Raw genomic sequence first — 22,577 nt, forward strand, 5'->3', positions numbered from 1 at the left:
AAAATAAAAAAATTAAATTTAAATTAAGAAAAAAAATTCACAAAAAACAATTAAAAATATTAAAAATAAAAAACGTCACAAATATTTTTGAAAACTAAACCAAAGCTCCAACTCTTTTTGTAGTGGACTTCTTGTCGACCATCACTGGTCATGCAACACTAAAGATGCATTAATTTAAAGGTTAAATGACAATAGTTACCGCATCTTCACGACCATCATAATTTTTTCAGCAATGCTAGGTATCATGAAAAGACTTTCATGAAAATGGTCATGAAAGATTTATGACCTTTAGATTACACTTACAATAAAGCACCACACACTAATTTCAACATTTCTCTAACATTTCTCTAATTTTTTTTACATACATTGCATCCAAATTCTAACACTAAAGCTAGATCCCTAGAAATTTTGACAATATTAATTTATCCCGAATATTAAAGTGTGGCTAAAATTCAATCACTATATCTAGATTTATATTTTAGATGAATCTGAATCACACAATAATTTTCTTGATAAATTTCTATTTAAAATCTCAACATCACCAACAATTATTCTCACAAACAATCCAACCAAGCTTTCTCACTACTTCTTTGCTTCCCCATTACCATTAGCTTCACCCACTGGCTTAGGTCCAATATTCTCTGTGGCCAACTCTACATCTCCATCATTCCCATCTTCATCACTCACCTCTTCCAAAGCCTTGTAAGTATAGAACCTGGTGCATATCAAATAGTATATCAGATTAACCACTTGCAATCCAGATACAAACAAGTAGTAGTACTCCAATCTTCCCCGATTGAGGTTCCAATCCGGTACCCAATTCCTCTTACTTCCTGTGTACTTGTGAATCAATGAAACCATCATTGTACCAATGTAGCTCCCAATAGCATTCGCTATCCAAAAGAACGATGCAGCGGTGCTTCTCATGCTCTCTGGCGACTGATCGTAGAAAAACTCCATTCGTCCAACGGGGACAAAAACCATAGCGATCCCGTGAATCGAATATTGAGGAATCAACCAAAAAACACTCATGGGTATGGTCGCGGTTGGTATGTCGAGTAAGTTGTGTTTTGCTGCCACGTGTTTTCGCTTCACCTCGACTACAGCTGCAACGAGAGTACCCAAACTGTTGATTGCGAAGCCTATTCCCATTCTTTGAAGGCAGGTGATGCCTGCGGGGTTTTTGGTGAAACGACGAGCGAAGGGGACGAAGAGTCGCTCGTATAAGAGAAGGCCGACCATTACAGTGAGGTTTTCGAAGATGGCCATGGTGGCAGGAGGGATTTGGAAGGTGGGAGAGAGGAAACGGTCCATTGTGCGAGCTTGTTGGATGCTGAAACTGTCTGAATGGGAATATGCAGTGATGGCTAGGATTCCAGCAGACCAGATAGGTAACATTCGGACTATGGATTTGAGTTCTTCGACTCGGTGGACTGTGGATAGCCTCCATAGATTTGGTGGGTTGGTGGGGTGTGTTTCATCAGAGTCTGTTATTACAGCAGCTTTGTCAAGCCATCTGCAATGTAATTTCGGTGATTTTATAGCAGTGCTGTCAATAATTATTACAATATAAAAATATATATTTAAAAAATTATTACAATTTTATCGTATCATGAAATTTCAATTCTGCCTGTATTCTTGACCGTTCAAACTCTTTTTTTTTTTTTTTTTTGGTCCAGCCATCCGGTATCCGACCCTTCGGGCCGACTAATCCGGATTCGGGGCGTAGTTTTGGATGATTAGACTCAAAGCCCCTCCCAATTGGTGATGCGGGAAATCAAACCGTAGTCCTTCCTACCAAGTCAAGCTCCAATCACCACTTGACCACCAACCAATTGGTGTTCAAACTCTAACCATGCCCCAACCTCTGCTACTATCCACAGCTTTGGTCACAGCCTGCAACCTAGGACTGACAACAGGGCGGGCAGGGGCAGGGCCTACTTTGTAAATAAAAATTTAATGTATCATATCATCATTGACACATCCTATATAACCATTCAATTATAATATATCACATGCGAAAGTAAACCCCACCATGTAATTGTAATCACTTTATCCAACTCATCCCACTAACTGACACATACGCTATGAAATATGGGTATTTTGAAAAATATATTGTATTTATATCAGATATTTACCGACGTATGGTACTTCTACATATATTCTGAGTATACGAAACAAATACTTACATTTTTTCTTCTTAACTTTTGGTTTACCTAGACGTACTTACTATATATACAAGTCGCACCATATCTCAATTGAAACAATATTTTCTTCTACTACAGAGATGAAATTCATTTTACTAGACTTCTTTTTTATTTTTAGTTTTATACTTATCATGTTTTTAAAATTAAACTACAGTTTGTAAGTTATTTAATATATTGACATTTAATTTTGATTTATACATTTACTTTTGGCATTAAATGTTAATTGTAGGTTAAATCTTTACAAATTAAACCATTTAATTAATTTTTACATTGCTCTAAATTAAAAATAAATATTTTTTTACAAGTGTAACAAGTCTTACTTGTACTTTGCTTTTTTTTAAATTTTATTGTATCAACCTACCTGTATCGTACTCGTACTCATATCTGTACCCGTACCCGTACCCGTACCCGTACCCGTGCATCATCGCACGTATGTATAAAAGACCTAAATAAACATATATGCTAGTTTGGGTGTACCAATACTTATCTAAAACCGACATATATGAATGTGATTTTCATTTCTACCAATCTATTGGCTATAACTGTATTGTAAAGAAAAAACTTGATACATACCAGTCAATGCAATATATATTGATTAATATTTAAAGCCATAATAGAGATAAAAAGAAAAATGCAAAAAAAAATTATGTCAGAAAAATGCAGTAACAGCAACAACTTACTTGAGGTTGTTGGAGTGTAGAAGCCTTCCATTGAAAGAAAGAGCGGCATCGAGCTTTTTATTATCATACAAGAGGCCCGGGTCTGCCGGTGCAACTTCTTTCCTCTTACGTACAGCAGCAACAACAACCTGAGCCAATCTAAGCAGCGGACTTCCTTCTGGTTTCTCTTTCTTATACAATGCAGACCCTGAAACAAACACTACTATGGACACAAACATGGCAATGGTAGGAATTCCAAGACCCCAACCCCAACCCACATTGTCTTGAATATAGACAAGGATTGTGAGAGCAGAGAGTGATGCTATTTCTAAGAAGAAATAGTACCAGTTGAAGAAATTCCAGCTCCGAGACTCGGTTTCTGCTTTAGTCATGCCGACTTGATCTGCAGCAAAGGTGACCACACAGGGCCTAATGCCACCCAACCCGAGGGAGGTGAGGAGGAGAGCAAGGTAGAGGATCCATATCTGAGAGGGAGAGGCTTCCTTGCAGTTCACTTGGGTAGGGCATGGTGGTGGTCGGAGCCCCGGTAGGACTGCTGATAAGATTATGCTCACCAATCCCTATCCCAAAATTAAAGCGGTATATCATAAGAGGCATGTTTGTGGTAAAAGTTACGAAAGAGAGCTTGTGATTCTTGGATTATACTTAAAACAAAGCACCGCACACTAATCAAGATAATCCAAGAATCATAAATCTTTCATAATCATTTTAATGAAAAAAATTTCATGATACCTAACTTTTCTCATTTTTAGAATTATAGTTATGATCAATTGTTGGAGACTCCTGTCTCTGTTTTCCTCTTCAAGCAAACAGTACTTTGTGCAGTTGAGTAATGGATTTTTTTTTTTTTTTTTTTTTTTTTTGTTGAAATTCAATTTGTTCTTGTAATCTTTATAATTTGTCTATTAATTTAAATTGATCCTTATCAATTTCACCTTTAAATGGATTTTTTTTTCCCTGTCATTTTTCCTTAACGGATGTGATCATTTGAACAAAATCGAACATAATGTGAAAATTAAAAAATAAAATTAATACAATTAAAATTGCAATGACTAAATTAATAAAATGAGATAAATTACAGGGATCACAATTTTCTTAAAATAATTTTTATAATCGAAAAAGAGGAAATTTTGTTGACACTCAATTGGCGCAAACCATGGTGATATACAGTCATAAATCAGACAATATCAGCCAAGATAATAGTATAGAAAAGTTTAAAATCTCGATACATAATAAATGATAAAATATATAACAGATGATATTTAAAATTATCATACAGACACTCCGACACCACAAAACAGAGAGAAAGTGAAGGGGGAGCGAGAGATACCAATTGATAGATAGTGGAACCGAAGATTATCATCCAAAATCGACCAGAAAAGGAGTCCGCGATGAGAGCGCCGATCAACGGAGCAAAACCGGCAGTGCCATTAAAGTTTGTGAGGATGTTGGAAGCCTTCACCAGTGGCAAGTTGAGCTTCAGTGTTAGGTATGTTATCATGTTGCTATGAAAACCAGTTGTTGCAAATCTTTCAATGACTTCATTTGCTGCCAAAATTCACACTCTCACATATTGTCAATTCAAAATAGCAAAGCTAGCTAACTCACATAATGTCACACATAGGCTATAAAATTTGAAATTAGTAATTAGATAGTTACACAAGGACAATTTGATAAAAGTTAAAAAGTCATAATTTTTATAATATTTTTGTCCAAAAAAAAAAAATAGTTTTTAGATCTGTCTAATTTAGAAAGATCTAAAAAATAAAAATTGATTTTTTTTTAAGTTCAATTAATTTTTTTGACTTTTTTAGTATTTTAGTCTTTAGTTGAATTTTTTCAAATTATTATTATTATTATTATTATTTACTTTTTTAGTCCATCTAGTTTGATACAATCTAAGAGTATAAAACTTTTTTTTTTTAAATTACTATAAAAAAAACAGTTAAAAAACAAATTGTTAAACTCTACTTGAGTAATCGAGTTCTCTCTTTTGGAAGCAAATACTATAAAAATGTCACGATTAGCAGATTGATTTAATTTTTTCATGGGTTATATTTATGAAGAGTATTACAAAATGAATCATTCGAATTATCAAAACGGGATCTATAATGAGCTCCACGAGCCCCTCAAATTCTAAGACGAAAAATATGGAAAGCTTGAAAAGTAATATTGAAATTAATTCTACTTTCTTGATATTGCATTTGAATTTTAAATTTATGAATTGATTGGAAGAGAGAAATGGAGAAAATTCCAACATTTTCAGACTAATAAGTTCCTAGAAATGGATTTTATTTAAAACAAGAAAATAAAAAGTTGTTGCAAAATGGAATATTTTGCACAATTTTTTTTTTTTTACTCTAAAACAGATCTTGAAACACGTTCCAAAGTTCTTTACAGCTTTTTTTTTGATGTTGAAAAGGTAAAACAATTCTTAAAATGATGCCAAGGAAGCATGTTTCCATTTAAAAGTAATAAATAAATGAAAAATAATTGAAAACTCTAATAAATGAGTTCTAATGAGAGTGGACCCTATTATGATGTGATGTTTTGGCCCTGATTTTATTTATTTTTATTATTTTTAATCTTTGTCACATCATTAGAACTCAATTACAGTTCTAAAATTAGAAGAATGTATCATTGCTCTAAATAAGTTACTAGTTGACGACTTATCAAAGACTATCTAGCCAGAGGTCAATTGTATGAGAAAAAATTTCAATGCAAAAATGTCTAATTAACTTTGTTATGTAAATATAATTACTTTATTTAACACAACTCATTTGATTATGACAGGACAATTAGCCTAGTACTCCATATAATTGTTCTTTGGGACCTTCAGTAAGCCAAAGGTTCAGGATTCAAATTGATGGAGTGATGCAACCCTTCCATTGTAGTCTAACTTTTTTTTGTATGTTCAAGTGTTCGGGTCAGTTTACGCGCACCTCGACTAATCTCGAGACTCAAGCAAAATGTCCTCTCCATATAGATCGGATAAATCTCGAGCAGAGCCTGCAGGCATGGCCTCAAGGAGTTGATTGCACTTAATGAGAATTAAACTTGAAATCTGGAGGAAGTACACCCTAAGACCCCTAGCTGCATCTACTAAGCTAACTTCTTGTGATTTCATTGTAGTCTAACTTACTAACCAACTAAGATTCTACCGTTTGAAAATGGGACGATATGATTAGAACGTGTAGATTGAGTGATTGTGGTCATTTCATTATAATTTATTTCATTTGTTAGATTTAAAAAAAAATTAAATCTAAATTGGAAACTTGATATGTCAACATTAGTTGAAAACATGATCGACTTAACTAAACATCATAAACTAACATTATTTTTTGACAATTTATTAATCCATCGCCACAATAACCCATAATTAAATATACCTAATATTAATTTGGACCAAATTTGCATATGATATACAAGATATGTGACCCTAGTCAAAACAAGAATTTATATAAAACCATCAACTAAAAACAGACAGAATTATGATGGTCAATAATTATAAATACATTTATAGTAAGCTTTTTTGCCAAGTCCATTTATAACAAAGTTGAAGTAACAAACATATCTCCTTTGAGGTTTTTTTTTTTTTTTTTTTTTTTATCCACTACTCTTTGGAGTTAATACGTTAATTTCATATGAGTGTGGAACTCACTTCATATAACAGGGTTATGTCTAATTTTGTGATTGATTTTGTATTCCTATACATCTATATTCACCAAGTCAAGCATTGAGTTTGCAGTGTTTCACCAAATCAAAACAACTCATGTTTATTTGTATTAAATAGCAAGAGAGAAAACAACAACAAAAAAACAAGTTTAAGCAACAAAAAATAAAGATGCAAAGCAAAACTCACCAAAGATGAATGGAAGTGTTTTAATCCCTCCAAGCTGCCTCTTCTTCTTCTTCTGCTTCTTCTTCATCTCTCTCTTCTGACTCTCTCTACTCTCTTCCTCCCCATTCTCATTCTCAGCCATGTTTCTCTCTCCCTCCATCTTCACTTTCTCAAAAAACCCGGTTAACATACCACCATATTTATGGACAGCCGGTGATCGATTTCAAAACAAAAAATTAATCAAAATGTGATAAAATAAGAGTGGTGGGGTGGCATAAAAATTGACTTAAATTAGCATGTGATGTTGAGATTCAATCTCATCTTCACTCTTATAAATATCATTGTAATTGTCTTACCATAAACACTGCTTTCATGTAAATTATATAATATTAATACTAAATTAGTCTGTCACACAACTATCTTTTTATTCTCTATCAACTTGCTTGATTTTTATTATTTTTATTAGCTGGTACAGTTTAAATTAAACTATATTTGAACCCATTTGGTAGTATATGAAAAATAATATTTGAAAAGCACGGGGAGAGCAGAAACATTATTCAAAAAAGTACAAATTATCCAATGTGGACGTTGTATTAAAGTGGTTGAGTATCACAATGATCACAGCATTTGAAGTTTACGTTGTTGCAGAAATGGTAAGAACACAATGACAGGGAAATGAGTGAATCAATTATGAAAATTAATTTTCAAAAATAAATATATATAGTATGTTTGGTGCAAATGAGAAAAAAAGGGTCGAAAGCACTACTCCTCCAACTATCAAATAATCAGTTTTTTAAACTTATTTAAATTATTTTTGTTTAATATATTATAAATAAAAATTATACCAAATAATCTTGTAAAGATAAAATAATAAAAACAATTGACAGTTGATAAAAATTACACTAAACAGCTCCAGACCAACATATTTTTAGCATTGCATGAGGCTTCCCTCCAAACTAGTAATTACACGGAACGATTTAGTTGAAAGAGTTGTGGGCCCAGGCTTCGTATATTTGAATGAGTTAAATAAACTATTCATCTTTTGATGCCTTTCAATTAAATTTAAAAAATCAGGTTGATTAAATATGAAAAATGATATAGAAATTCACTTCTTCAATTTATTTTTTGGACTTAATAATGTGTAAATGATATGATTGATTGATATTTAAAAAGATAAGAAAGAGTGTTACTTTAGATATCTTAATTGATTGTCATATCATTGAGTTAAAATTTTGATCTAATTTTTAGATTTGTATAGCAATATCCATCAAGTATTGATATGCATATAGTTGGACCATATTTGTTTTTTTTTTTTTTTAAATGGACAATTTATTGTAGAAATAGACCGTCAATATTTTTAAGACAAATACGATCTAATTATATGATTACGTTTTTCAATCAACCTAACTTTTTTTTTTTTGGATTATCTGCTTAGCAACTCTAAAATAATTTATTTATACTGTGTTTGATTGGGAGTTTGAAGAGATATTTAGAAAAAGAAAAGGAAAATGTGTGTAAAATTAAATAAAATTTAGGTATATTTTATTTATATTTCATTTACATTTTTTATTTTTCTTTTCAAATTCCTTTCCAAATCTACCAACTAAACACAATATAATCTCTTAATTAGATCCTTCAGTCTAATTACTGAACTGAAAAGAAGAAGGTCGCATTAACATTCATCTGCATATCTAAGAATACTACTCTCAATCAAGTTACACAATTTTTTTTTTTCCTATCTATTTTTTTTTTTTTTTGAATGTTGGAGTGTTTTTGATTTTTTTTTTTTTTACATTTTTATAAGAGAAAGAAGTGGATTAAAAATTAAAAAAATGACTTTTAACCCACTTTTTAAAATAACTGTTATTGTTAATTTCCTATTGGTTCCTCAAGGAAGTTTCAGCTTTAGTCCCATGTAATCCGAGCCCTACTAGGTTTCAACCTAGGGAGGCAGTATATCGTCTCGGTTGGTATGGCCTAAGAGATTGTTCCTCGTGGGCTCTGGCGGTGTTTTTGTTATTATCCCAATTGTTTAGAAATGATAACCGTTGTTCTTTGATTTTAAAATTGTTTTTGTTTCAACCTTTGTTACCAGTGTTTTAAAATCTAGATTTGCAATCTTAAAATCTGACGCAGGAATCATGATTAGTCAACGGTAACAGTGACCAATTATTTCATAATTTTCCCAAGCTGATGTAATAACTCAGTAGGATGGAGTTTTTATGTGCATTAGAATCCAGTTATGTCAAGGCGTGGTAATGAGTTATTCTGTAAGCTGTGGTAAAAAGGATTAAGTGAAAGGATCTTACAGTTAGCTCGGTCCAAATATGGTAACAGTCACCACGGTCGGAGTGGTAATTAGCTCGGTCATAGTATTTGGAACCGAGGTATTTGGGCTTCTGCTAGTGAACCTTACTCTTGTTAGTTCGGTCAAAACTTACTATAGTTAGCTCGGTCTCAGCAGGCAACCAAGATGCAAGTGAACAAAAGTCGAGCTATGTGTTGCATGTGAAGGTGCTGGATTGAGTATGACAAAGAGATATTGTTAGCTCGGTTATATTGTTATCCCACCGAGGTAAAATTATTTCACTTGGTTTAAGCAGTGAGGGGGGTGTTGGAGGATAAATATTATCTTTCAGAAGTGTGATTCCTAGGAGGACTCTACATGGAGGAATAAGAGTCCTACTATGATTGTGCCACACGGAAACTATAAAAGCTCACAACATAACCTATGTACAGGTAACACAACTTTGATTCCCGAATACATAGAGCTTTCGTCTATTTGTCTATTTTTCTGACTTAGGCATCGGAGAGGTATCTGGCACACACCCGCCGACTAGCTCACGTTTGTGTTTTCAGGGAGTAAAGCGACGACGTTTGGAGGAGCGCAGACTTGATCAACAGGATTATACGAGAAGATAATTTCGTGCTCGTACAATTGGCGCCGTTTGTGGGAATTCCACAACAAACAAAACCTCTTGATCAAGCTTTCATCTCTAGTTGGAAGTAATGGCGCACAATGAAGACTGGCCGCAATCAGCCATTGATGGGCAAACCCCGGAGGGGGGTGGGAGGCGTGAAGGTTTGCCTTCTATCCCTTCCATTGCGGATTTAGAACCTTAGCGACAGAACTCCCGAAGGGATGCAAAGGGGAGGCGGGCTAACAGCCCCTGTCGCTCTCAAAGTCCTGAAAGACAAAGGCGAAGGATGGACCCTCAAGTTCTGGAAGATTGCGTTAAGGAGCAAGACGAGTTAATAAAAAGGATGGCGGCGGACATGGAGTCAATTAAGCGCCAGATAAAATAAAAAGGGGTGGCGACAGGAGAGGGGCGCAAAGGCAACTCGCCCTCTCACCATTCAGAGGATCGTGATAGGCGTACCACACCATCGCAAGCAGAAAGTAGGAGCCTTAGAGCAGGCGACACTCAATTAAGGACTTCAAGGACTCGTTACTCCAGGTTTGAGAGAACGAGAACTGAGAGGTCATATACTGAGAGAAGCACCTGTCGACCCTCGCACACGCACCAGACTTCATCTAGGCACACAGAGTTGCTTAGATCATTTGACTTACGAACTGTGCTTGAAGAAAGGGCACGATGGAAGGAGGATACCAAGGCATGCGACCTGCGCAGAGTTTCAGCCCTTCAGCGGTTGGCACCTCGGACGCATGGGAGTGTCGAGATAGGAATGCCAATGTCGCGCCTTGCTTACGAACCAACAGACAAAGCATTAGCAAGGTTATAGAGCCCGCCGTTCGTTTCGGCAATTGAGAATGCGCCACTACCTTCAGGCTTCCACCAGCCCAAATTTACCACTTATGAGGGGAAGACAGATCCCTACATGCACTTAAGCCACTTTCGCCAGGTTATGTCAATCTACCGGCAGAACGTGGCCCTGATGTGTATCCTGTTCCCATCCAGCCTTGGTGACCTAAGTCTAATCTAGTTCGAAAAGCTACCATAAGGCAATATCGCCTCCTGGGCACAATTGGCAAAGGCGTTCATGACTAGGTTCAGGACGAACACCAAGACACCAGTAGAGATTGACCAGCTCCTCTCCATTAACATGGGTGAAAAAGAGACGTTGAGGTCCTACAACAGTCCCTACTGGGAAACCTTCAACCAGATTGGGGATTGCCCTACGAACCTTGCCATTGCACAATACAAACGGGGCCTACTAGTCGGCAACAAATTGAGGGATTCAATTACTATGACGCCACTCCTCACGATGGAGGCCTTAATGGAGAGAGTGCACCAACATATTCGCGTGGAGGAGGATAGCGCCCGTATTAAAGCGAAATCTGGTACAACAGCAATGCCAGATAAAAGGACTACTGTAAAAGTCAACACGGTAGAGCAACCTAATAGGAATGGGCGAGGCAGGTGGGCCAACAGAGAGGACCCAGAAAAAAAGAAGTTAAGAGTTCGCACTACCATTACCACAATGTTCAAAAAACCAATCTACCGAATTCTCAATGAGATACGCAATGAACCTTTCGTCCGATGGCCAGCTAAGTTGGGAGAAGCACAAAAAGACTATGGCGAGAGGTCCCGGTGCACCTTCCATGATGAAAAGGGGCACCGCACTGAAAATTGCATGCCGTTGAGGCAGCATTTGGAGGAGTTAGTGGCAGCTGGGCACCTGGACCAGTACATAGAAGGAGGGACACAACCAGCCCCCAGAACCACAACAACCCAAAGGGGATGCTGGTGGACGCTCCACTGCAAGGCATAATTAACGTAAGACATGGGATATTTGAACCTGAGCGAGTATGTGAACTCAGGGGGATGATTAAAAAGGTTGAGCACTTAAGGGAGGTATTAAGCGCATAACCTACCATCAAAAAGGGGAGAACAGAGGCCACAAATGTCATATCTTTTTCAGACAAAGATTTACCAAGGATATACTGCCCTTACAATGATGCACTGGTTGTCACTCTACGCGTCAAGAATTTCAACATCAAGCGGATTTTGATTGACCAAGGAAGCTCATGTGAGATAATGTATTATGAAACCTTCAAACAACTGAAACTGGAGGACAAAGACCTGGCACCCGCAACATCTCCCCTAATCGGATTCAACTCAATGTCAGAGTGACCAGTGGGCAAGATAATCCTCCCGGAACAAGTGGAATTCTGGGTATTGAAAGTCCCTTCCACTTACAACATAATCTTGGGGAAAACATGGTTGCATGCCATGCGATCAGTAGCGTCAACCTACCATCAAGTATTGCGGTTCCCCAACGAAGCCGGAGTAATTGAAGAGTTCTTTGGAGACCAAATTATGTCTAAACAGTGCTTCGTCACAGTAAATGGCAGCCACACTGCAAAGGGATATGCACAGATGGTGGAAGAGCCTGAGAGCAATAAATTATTTGCGAATGTGGGCAAGGCAGCTAAACAGAAGGCAGTGGAAGACTTGGTACAGGTAAGGATAGATGAAAAAGACCCAGAAAAGTTCTTTTTGCTCGGCTCGTTTTCGTCCAACACTGAGAGAATAGAGGTCATGGAATTCTTAACCTCTAACATCAAAGTGTTTGTCTAGACACTGTACGACATGCCTGGCATTGACCCAAACTTCATTTGTCACCAACTGAACGTCCACCCAACTGCTAGACCAGTTATACAGCGCACTCGCAGATCAACACTCCACCATGTCGAGATAGTGGCGGAAGAAGTAGGAAACTGGATGGATGTAGGAACTATCAGAGAAGTGCACTATCCCATATGGACCTCTAATACCGTAGTAGTGCCAAAGAAGAATAGAAAATGGCGTGTCTGCATAGACTACAAAACAGTCAACAAAGCATGCCCAAATGACAGCTTTCCCTTACCACGGATAGACCAACTGGTAGACTTGATGGCAGGGCACAATCGACTTAGCTTCCTTGATGCGTATAGAGGTTAACATCAAATCGCTATGTATGAACCAGACCAAGAGGCCACATCCTTTACAGCGCCTAGAGGATTATATTGTTATAAGGTCATGCCCTTCGGCCTAAAAAACGTAGGGGCAACATTCCAACGAATGGTCACCAAGATGTTTGAACCACTGTTAGGCAGAACAATAGAAGCCTACATAGATGACATGGTGGTCAAAAGCAAGAATGAGAAGGACCATCTTAGGGACCTAGATGAGATGTTCCAAATTTTGAAGAAGAATAAGTTGCGTCTAAATGCATCCAAATGTGCATTCGGCGTAGGTTCAAGCAAATTCCTAGGTTTTTTGGTGACCAACCGAGGTATAGAAGCAGACCCTTCTCAGATCAAAGCAATCCAAGATCTAGAGAGGCCCAACATAGTAAAAGAGGTACAGTATCTCACTAGCCTAGCTGCCGCACTCAACCGGTTCATAAGTCGGTCATCAGACAGATGTCGACCATTTTTCTAAGTTTTGAAGGCCAAATTTGAGTGGGATGAAGAATGCGATCGCGCCCTAGAAAGCCTGAAATAGTACATGTCTTCTCCCCCATTGTTAGTAACCTCGGTACCTGGAGAAGAGCTCTTTTTGTACCTAGCAGTATCACAGCACGCAGTCAGTGCAGTGTTGGTCAGAGCAGAAGGAATCCAATACCTGCCCATCTTTTATGTTAGCAAAACCTTGCTAGGCGCAGAAACCAGGTACCTACCATTGGAAAAACTGGCCTTAGCCTTGATGATGGCCTCAAGGAAGCTGTCACATTACTTCCACGCTCACACCATAATCATCCTAACTGCTTTTTCCTTAAAAGCCTTGTTTGAGAGGGCGAACTTTTCTTGACGAATCTTGAAATTGGCGGTGGAACTAGGACAGTTCGATATCAAGTTTCAACCCAGAACCGCAATAAAAGCCCAAACTTTGGCAGACTTTGTAGCAGAGTTCACACCGGGAAGTCATCACATCTGCCCAGTTGACTTGACTGGTACGACAGGAATGGGGACGGAAAGTGCCGTAAGAAATGCGCAACCCCTAATTCAGGATACCCAGCCACATTACAAACCAAACAGGCTTGAAGATCAAGAGGAAGGAATAAACCATGCCATTCCCAGTAAGGACTCATCGACAAGTGGAGACTTGGGGCAATCAGATAATAAAAAGCAAACCCCAACAGCAGCTAGGGACTTGGAAAAAAACAACACTCATGACCCCAAGACATCATCCGACCCCTCCACTTGCTGGAGGCTATTCGTTGGAGAGATGTGGAAGCTCTTCGTGGATAGAGCATCCAATAGGCATGGTACAAGACTAGGTATAGTTCTCATCTCACCAGATGGCCTAATAGTAGAACAAACAATCAACTTTGGCTTCTCAGCATCAAATAATGAGGCAGAGTATGAAGCACTCTTAGCAAGCCTAAAATCAACACTCTTCATGCAGGCCACCGAGCTAACGGTTTACAGTGACTCCCAACTGGTAGTAAACCAGATTTCAGGTGACTATGAAGCAAAAGATAGGAGGATGGCAAAATATCAAGAGTTAGTTAGAAGGGATGTCATGAAATTCGAAGTAGTGCAAATAGAGCAGATCGGCCGGGAAGAAAACAGTAGAGCAGACAAACTAGCAGGCTTTGCTTCGATGACAGATACATCCATCCCACATCCATTACTGATCGACTTCCTACCAAGACCAAGCATTGAAGAACCCGAAGTAACTGAGGTATGTTGCGCCGAACTAAGCCCTTCATGGATGGATCTCATTATAATATTCTTAAAAGACGGCGTCTTACCTGAAGAGAAGAAAGAAGCCAACAAGATCAGAGCAAAGTCACAGCGATTTTGGCTCTCCCCATCAATGACCTTGTACAAAAAATCCTTCACAGGATCTTACTTGAAATGTGTCCATCCCAGCAAGGTCGAGGCATTCTTGTTCGAGATACACGAAGGCGTATGCGGAAGCCACCAATAGGGAAGATCATTGGCCTACAGAGCAATTTCGTAAGGATATTGGTGGCGTTACATACAAGCAGATTCAGAGAAGTATGTCAAGAAGTGCGAGAAATGTCAGAAGTTCGCACACCAAATACATCAACCAGCTAGAGAGCTTCTACCATTAACTAGCCCATGGCCCTTCGCAATGTGGGGCTTGGACATAGTAGGATCACTTCCAACGGCGCCCGACAACAGAAAGTTCTTTCTCGCAGCAACAGACTACTTTACAAATGGGTGGAAGCAAAAGCACTCGCCTTAATAAAAAGAGAAAGATGTGAAGAAGTTCGTCTGGCAGAATATCATCACTCGGTTCGGCATACCCAAGGCTCTAATATCAGACAACGACATGCAGCTCAATGGCAAAATTTTTAGAGGCTTTTGTGAGAAGTACAAGATAGAATTCTACAACTCTACACCAGCATACCCCCAAGCAAATGGCCAGACAGAAACATCAAACAAAGTCATCTTAGATGGATTGAAGAAAAGGTTGGAGAAAGCAAAAGGCAAGTGGGCTGAAGAGCTCCCTCGTGTTTTATGGGCTTACCGTACCACACATCGGCGGTTAACTGGAGAAACACCTTTTCCTTGGCCTATGGCACGAAAGCAGTAATCCCACTGGAAGTTGGCCTTCCCACTATTAGAAGTGAAAATTTTGATCCAGATTTAAATGGAGAAGCCATAGCCTTGAAACTCGACCTTACGAAAGAGAGAAGAGAAAGAGTACTGGTTCACATCGCCTCATACCAGCAAGAGTTATCTAGAAAATATAACAAGACAGTACATCCAAGGCAATTCAAGATTGGAGATTGGGTGCTGCGCAAAGTAATGGGAAACACTCTGGTACCCGGAGATGGCAAATTAGGGCCTAATTGGGAAGGACCTTACAAAGTGGTTGGATTAGTAGGAAAATGGGCATACCACTTGGAAGATAGAGACAGCAAGGCCATTCCCAGGCCATGGAATACTGCCAATCTCAAACTGTTTTATATTTAGCTTTTCTTTAACGTACTTGTAGTTTTTCTTTTTTTTTTCAATAAAACAAGTAGTTTCCTTTTTAGCATAATTGTTTTCTTCTGTAAAAGTAGTTTTAGTGAGCTAGGGGAAATGAAATCAGAGTTGGCCGGAATAACCAACACTGAGCTCTCTTCAACCGAGATCAGGATCTAGGTTGAAGAGGTTGGCTGGAATAACCAACACTTATCTCTCTTCAATCGAGATCAAGATCTAGACTGAAGAGGTTGGCTGGAAAAACCAACACTTATCTCTCTTCAGCCGAGATCAGGATCTAGGCTGAAGAGGTTGGCTGGAATAACCAACTTTAAGTACTCTTCAGCTGAGATAAGGATCTAGGCTGAAGAGTGGTTAGCTGGAATAACTAACTTTAAGTACTCTTCAGCTGAAATAAGGATTTAGGTCGAAGAGTGGTTGGCTAGAATAACTAACTTTGGGTACCTTTCAGCCAAAATAAGGATCTCGGCTGAAGAAACACGGCAGGTCTGAACAAACAGATTATAATGTTCCAAGACCGAGATAAGAATCTCGGCAAGAACAGAAAAAGGTAAAACTGAATACAAATTACAGTTGAAAAATAAATACAGGTATGGAACAGACCGAACAAAAAGAAGAAGAGTTTCATTCAAAATTCAAGTCAAAGTTACAAGAAGTGAGGCTTTAGCCCAGTTACATATTCTTTCCAAGAGTAAGAAGAAGAAAATACAGGATCAAGCAAAAAGGTCGTCAAGATCCGCATCCAGATCAACTCGAAGCCCGGTTTCAGCAGGTAGCTCGGTCACATTTTCAACCAAGTCTTCCACCGGTGGCTCCACCCGAGCTGACTGAACAACGGGATCATTGGGGACGACTGGGGCATTGTTGGGTTTTAGGGGACTCCTCTTCTTCTTCCTCAACTTGAAGAAATTTTTGCTGAATAACGTTGGCATACTCCGCCATATAGTTTGAGATGAAGTGAGGAGGGAGATTCTGGAATACCTCGGTTTATTCTCCTTGACCGAGCTTAAGGACGGCTGCCTTCCACCCACACTTGAAGAAAATGTCTTTGGCAGCTTCACACTGCAAGACGTATGTGGCTTCGCCTTCCTTGTAACCGCGGTCTTCCGTGTCCTCCATCTTCTTCTCAAGCTCGGTTATCTTAGCGTTCTTCTTCTTCTCGACCTTAGCCAACTCACGTAGATAGCGGTCCTTCAGCTCGGCCAATGCCTTTTGTTTATCCGCCTCCGCCGTATTTACTAGCCCGGTAAGTCGAGCTACTTTAGACTCAAGCTCGATCATTTTTTCCTTTGCCTCTTGTAGCTCGGCTGTCTTGGCGTTGGCATCTGCCACGGCCAGCCAAGCTGTCTTACGAAGCTCCAAAACTCACTTGTGAGCGAAGTGGTTCTTTTGCAAGGCCTACAAAGCAGGGAGAACAGTTATTAGTAAAACCGCGCTAACAAATGTACAAATTAGAAGGTCAAGCAAAATTAGAACTTACCAACACCATCGATTTTGTTGCCGACCGAATGGCCTTCAGCTCGATGAGATGGTCATGATGCTCCATATCGGCTGGCAGGTATACGCTCTTGGCGAGGTTAAAAGCTAGCGAATGGTCTTTTTCTACGACCACTAAATCTGTGTTCGTTATGGCTCGATTCTTATAGGTCACCTTTGGCGCCCACTTTGAAGAGCCAGCCCGATCAGAATGCTCTGGTTCTGGGCTCGGTCGGGTGGATTGGGGGAGCTCGGTATCGTCTTCATCAACAAGACGTTGCTCGGTCATGGAGGTGCGAGCGCGCTTACGGGGCCGAGATGACGATGGTCGGGCTGTTGGAAAGGCTACCACGGCCTCTTGTGTTTGGCCAATTTGTTGTACCACGGTCTAGTCCCCAATGGCTGATGTAGTTGTTTCGGTAATGAGGGCTCTAACTACTCTCTTCTTGGCCATTTCTTGTTCCGCTGTTAATTGGATCAAATTGATTTGAGGTAGTGTTGGATCTGGTTCTAGAGAGGGTTCCAGAAGGAAATCTGTCACCCTGGTCTTCCTTCTGCTACTGTATCTGTATGTCGGTTCAAAGTTAAGTAGCTCGACCCAAACTCGATCGCGGTACCGCAGCGGGGCACAGAGTGCGTCTAGATTGGGGCAACTGTACTGGGACTTTAGATAGTCAAAGCCTGCATAAGGAAAAAAGCAATGGTTAGTACAATGCAAAACTAATAAACAGAGTAAAGAACGCACGAAGCTAAAACCAAGGTATTCATACCAGCTACTCCCTTATTCTAGTTAATTCGGTCACCTGGGATCTGGGCCTCCTGGTCTTCAAAGTTTCCCGAGACCCAGAAAAAATCATCTTCATTTACATCTTTGTCTGGTGTATTTTTTATTATTTTCTCTCGGCGGCGTCTTATTCTTAAGTAATACACCCAGCTGTCTTCATTCTGGCCTAGTGAATATTGGTGAAATAGCTCGGCTAAACCGAGGTTGAGGCCAAGCCGGCGATTTAGCTCGGCAATGCCATTTATTATTCTGTAAGAATTGGTGCTGAGTTGGGTTGGGCATATTCTAGTCTGCCTTAGGAATTCACAAAGGAGTGGTTGAATGGGGAAGCGGAGCCCGGCTTCTACAATGGAAAGGACGGTGAAGGGAACGAAACCCTGTTTTTCCCAAGGAGTTGTGTCTAGCTCGGCTAGTGAAAGATGGACGTCATCAAGGATGTTGTAGTCCTTGCGGAATTCGGTAATAGCCCCTGGTGAATTTACTAGGAATCTATATTTGCCCATGTGGACTTAAGTTATGTATAAGTTAGCTCGGTGTTGAGATGGTATTGAGTATCTCGATTGAGCGTTCAAAGGAGTGCCTGGCCAACCTAAGCCAGTCTGCAAAGTGAAAAGGAAAAGTGTTAAGCACAGATTGTTAGATCGTGCTAAAAGAAACAAAGGCAAAATAAATGGAGTCCTAGCTCGGCTACGTGGGATACTATCCATTCTTAGCTCGGTTGAAGCGAATGACTTTAGTTCGGTTAAGTGGAACAAGAGGTTCGTAGCCCGGTTGAAGCTTGGGGTACGACATTCTTGGTTCGGTTTTGACTAAGTTAGAGAGTTGGTTTGGCCCCAAGTGATAGCCCAGTCATTGGTTAAGGCTTTCTAGTTCGGTAGTGTGCACACCTAATACAAACAGTTCCCTAGCTCGACTAAGTGAAACAGAAGGTTCTTAGACCGATTGAAATTTAATCTAATTCGGCTGGCTGCACACCTTAAGTACAAACAGGTTCCTAGTACAGTTGAAATATTATTTTGGATCAAAAGCATCATTTCTCAGATTGGTTGTGAATCCAGTGGGTCTATTACACGGGTTTTGGAACAAAGTGGTTATTTCCCATAGAAACTACAAGAAAGTGTTTTTGAGAAACATATATACTATGCTATGTATTACAATACAATGCAAAATGAACAAAAAAGAAAAAGATTTGAGTCACGTACCATTTCAAAATGAAGGAATCGAAGGTGAAAACAATACCAGCAGAAACACAAGCTTGGCAGGTGCTAGGGTTGAAAAAATGAAGACTCAAAGGGAAAGAGAGAGGGAAGATGAATAGTGATATGTTTTGTTCGTAAGATAGGGTTTTGTTTTGTGTAAGGCATAAGTTTGGGCGGGACTGTTCAAATTTTGCGAGGTACAAGGACAACTATGGCAGTTGTAATTAACCAATAAAGACTTGCCACGTGTCCAAGAGAATCGTAAGCGATTCAGTTTTACAGCGACTGAAAAGACGTTTTTTTGACCGAACCAATCGGTAGCCCGATGATAACTTAGCTCGGTTGAAAGTCTAAGGTTTTAGCTCGGCTGGAAACAGGTAATTCCAATCATGCTACACAGATTAAGGGGCAATTGAGAGGGATTTTTTATGTGCATTAGGGCCGAGCTAGGCCAAGGCGTGGTAATGGGCCGTTCTGTGGGCCGCGGTAAAAAAGGCTGAGTGAAAGGACCTTACAGTTAGCTCGGTCCAAATATGGTTACAGTCACCATGGTCGGAGTGGTAATTAGCTCGGTCATAGTATTTGGAACCGAGGTATTTGGGCTTCTGCTAGTGAACCTTGCTCTTATTAGCTCGGTCAAAACTTACTATAGTTAGCTCGGTCTCAGCAGGCAACCAAGATGCAAGTGAACAAAAGCCGAGCTATGTGTTGCATGTGAAGGTGCTGGATTGAGTATGATAAAGAGATATTGTTAGCTCGGTTATATTGTCATCCCACCGAGGTAAAAGCATCTCATTTGGTTTAAACAGTGAGGGGGGTGTTGGAGGATAAATTTTATCTTTCAGGAGTGTGATTCCTAGGCTCACAACATAACCTATGTACAGGTAACACAACTTTGATTCCTGAATATACAGAGCTTTCGTCTATTTGTCTATTTTTCTGACTTAGGCATCGGAGAGGTATCCGGCACACACCCGCCGACTAGCTCACGTTTGTGTTTTCAGGGAGTAAGGCGACGACGTTTGGAGGAGCGCAGACTTGATGAACAGGATTATACGAGAAGATAATTTCGTGCTCGTACACCCAGTGTTATAATTGTCTTCTTGTTCACTTAAGTAATGCAGTGTTTGCCAATTAATTATTGCCAAACAATATTAACGATGTTTTAATTTGCAAGTTGAAAGATAATCATAGAGTATAAGATTAAAATTATTAATTTATAAGATTTATATTTCAATGTTTGATTGTAATTTTTATTATTTAAATTATATTTCAATGAATATTTAATCTAATAAAATTGATGGCCATTTTAATCTTATAACTAATAATGTAAAACAAATATATATTTGCAATTATATATTTCTATATTTATTATAAAATAAACGAGGACGGAAAGGAATTATTTATTCCACTAATTCAATTAAATAATTAATCTTACATTAATTTTATGAATTATTAATCCTCTCAATATTAATTCTGCTAATCAAATAGAACCTTAATAAGACTTTTCTTGTGAGGCTTATTGTTTAATGGAGAACTTATTTGGTTACCTTGTAACATTACAACATTCATCTTTGAACATTTATTTTATTTTCTCCTAAAAGAATAATATTAATTATAAATTTCACTATTACAGCGCTAAGTAATTTTCTAATTTTATTTGATTTAACAGTCTACAGAGGAGATATTTGTCCATCGTTGATCAAGCATTTCGGAGCCTTTGGTTCAATCTACTGCGCAAACATGTACATAAAATATTTTAGAGTTGTTTTTGCCTTTTATTATTTTTCATTAATTTATTTTTGCAATTTGATTACAATTAGGAGCGGAGTCCTCCTTTTCCATATGATCGAGTTAAACAAATTTTTAAACCCAATTATAATATGGATGAAAAAGTAGTTTTAGACCAATTCAACCGACACAACCACAAATTATAGTATGCAATATTCTTTCGTATTTATAAAAATTTATATATATGTTTTACATTATTTAACTTTAATTTTTATAATCCTAAATTAATGTATTAGTAAAAAATTACTTATAAAATTTGAACTATTAGCTTTAAACAAGTTAAACACGCACCTAAATGATTAAATTAATTATATTTTCTTTATTTAAAATATGAAAAGATGTTAAATTATGTCTTTGTTTAGAAACTTGGGTTGGGTTGAGTTGGGTTGGATTTGGAGCTATTTTAGTCATAAAAAAATAAAATAGGTTTTCTAGTCTAATAAGACAAAATATTACATTCAGCCCATAATTATTATATTTTTTCTTTAACAAAAAGTCAAAAAAGTCAAAAATCTTTTCCCAAACAAAATTTTTTAACTCTAAACTAAAATAGTTAAAAAATCAAAAAATCAAAAAAACAATCCACTTCCAAATGAATCTAGGTTAGTTAGACGGATTTAGGATTTTTATATTGTTTCCGAACAAGCTTGAGAACAAGGTAAGACCCAATCGTGAGCTGTGCTTTGGAAATCATTTCAAGTGCTATTATGGATTCATTTGGGAAGAAGGATTGGGTTGGGGATTATTTTAGTTACAAAAAGTTAAAATAAACTTTTTAATTCAATAAAATAAAATATCACATCTAATTTATAATTATTTTATTTTTTCTCTCATAAAAGTTAAAAAAATTAAAAATCTATCCCAAATGAAACTTTATAGTTTTAGATTAAAATAATTAAAAACTCAACCCACATTCCAAACGAATCCGGTATAATATGGGTCTGGCTCGAACACGTCCAAACCCAGCCCAGGAAGGCTCTAACCACCTACCAGCCTTCATTATTGATTTTGGCATTGCAATATCTTTTGGGATTAGTTTAAATTCCCAAAATTCAGACAATCATGTCTGTTTTAGGTTTGATTAATTCCACGTTTCATCCTTAAATTCCATTTGCCCACCCACTCCTTTTTAGTCAGGTTCTATTATAAAAGCCTATTTAAATAAATATATAAATATATATATATATGTAAAATAAATAAAGTAATGGCAACTTATTAGTTATTTATTTATTTCTTAATTGTTGAGACTTAACAACCCATAGCGAATATACTTCAGGGGTGAAAAATTAGGCCTAGTTTGGGAAGACTAAATAAGTGCACTTTTTGACTTTTTTTGTATTATGTGTAGAAAAAGTAGAGAGGAGATGTTGATTGATGTAACCCAAAAAAGATAAAAAGATGAAATAAGTGCACTTTTTTGGCAGTAGCCAAAATTGGCCTTAAAAAAAGAATGAATCAAAAAATAAATAAATAAAGAGAGGATTCTTTTCCAGTGGACTTTGGGGAGTGTTGTTGGTTGGAGTCCGAGACTCACTAGGATGTATTATTTATTGCATCTCAGAATTTTGAAAGGTTTACAGGGTTTATCACCGGTTTCGTTTGATAATTTAAATTATTTATATTTTATAATTGGTTAAGTAAATATTTATATAAAAAAATAAGATAATTAGACATTAATAATTATA

The 22,577-nt window shown here is 37.9% G+C and overlaps 1 protein-coding gene across 1 annotated transcript; it reads right to left on the reverse strand.

Moving 5' to 3' along the window:
* Positions 1–36: 36 nt before the first annotated feature.
* LOC114257039 (protein NRT1/ PTR FAMILY 3.1) lies at positions 37–7,125 on the reverse strand. Its single transcript, XM_082891077.1, has 4 exons — positions 6,750–7,125; positions 4,218–4,435; positions 2,888–3,447; positions 37–1,516 (listed from the first exon to the last, which is right to left on the reverse strand). The coding sequence occupies exons 1-4, from the start codon at positions 6,916–6,918 to the stop codon at positions 583–585; spliced, it is 1,881 nt and encodes a 626-aa protein (XP_082747203.1). The 5' UTR covers positions 6,919–7,125; the 3' UTR covers positions 37–582.
* Positions 7,126–22,577: the final 15,452 nt, after the last annotated feature.

This window comes from Camellia sinensis, chromosome 10, assembly GCF_055761805.1.
Source record: "Camellia sinensis isolate YWXY chromosome 10, ASM5576180v1, whole genome shotgun sequence".
In the NCBI taxonomy this organism is placed as follows: domain Eukaryota; kingdom Viridiplantae; phylum Streptophyta; class Magnoliopsida; order Ericales; family Theaceae; genus Camellia; species Camellia sinensis.

Excerpts from the sequence above, each read along its gene's own strand:
- LOC114257039 (XM_082891077.1), bottom strand. The coding sequence starts at position 6,918 with ATGTTAACCGGGTTTTTTGAGAAAGTGAAGATGGAGGGAGAGAGAAAC. Across the intron at positions 4,436-6,749 it reads AACACTTCCATTCATCTTTG|CAAATGAAGTCATTGAAAGA; the intron begins GTGAGTTTTGCT and ends GAATTTTGGCAG. Across the intron at positions 3,448-4,217 it reads GTTCCACTATCTATCAATTG|GGATTGGTGAGCATAATCTT; the intron begins GTATCTCTCGCT and ends ATTTTGGGATAG.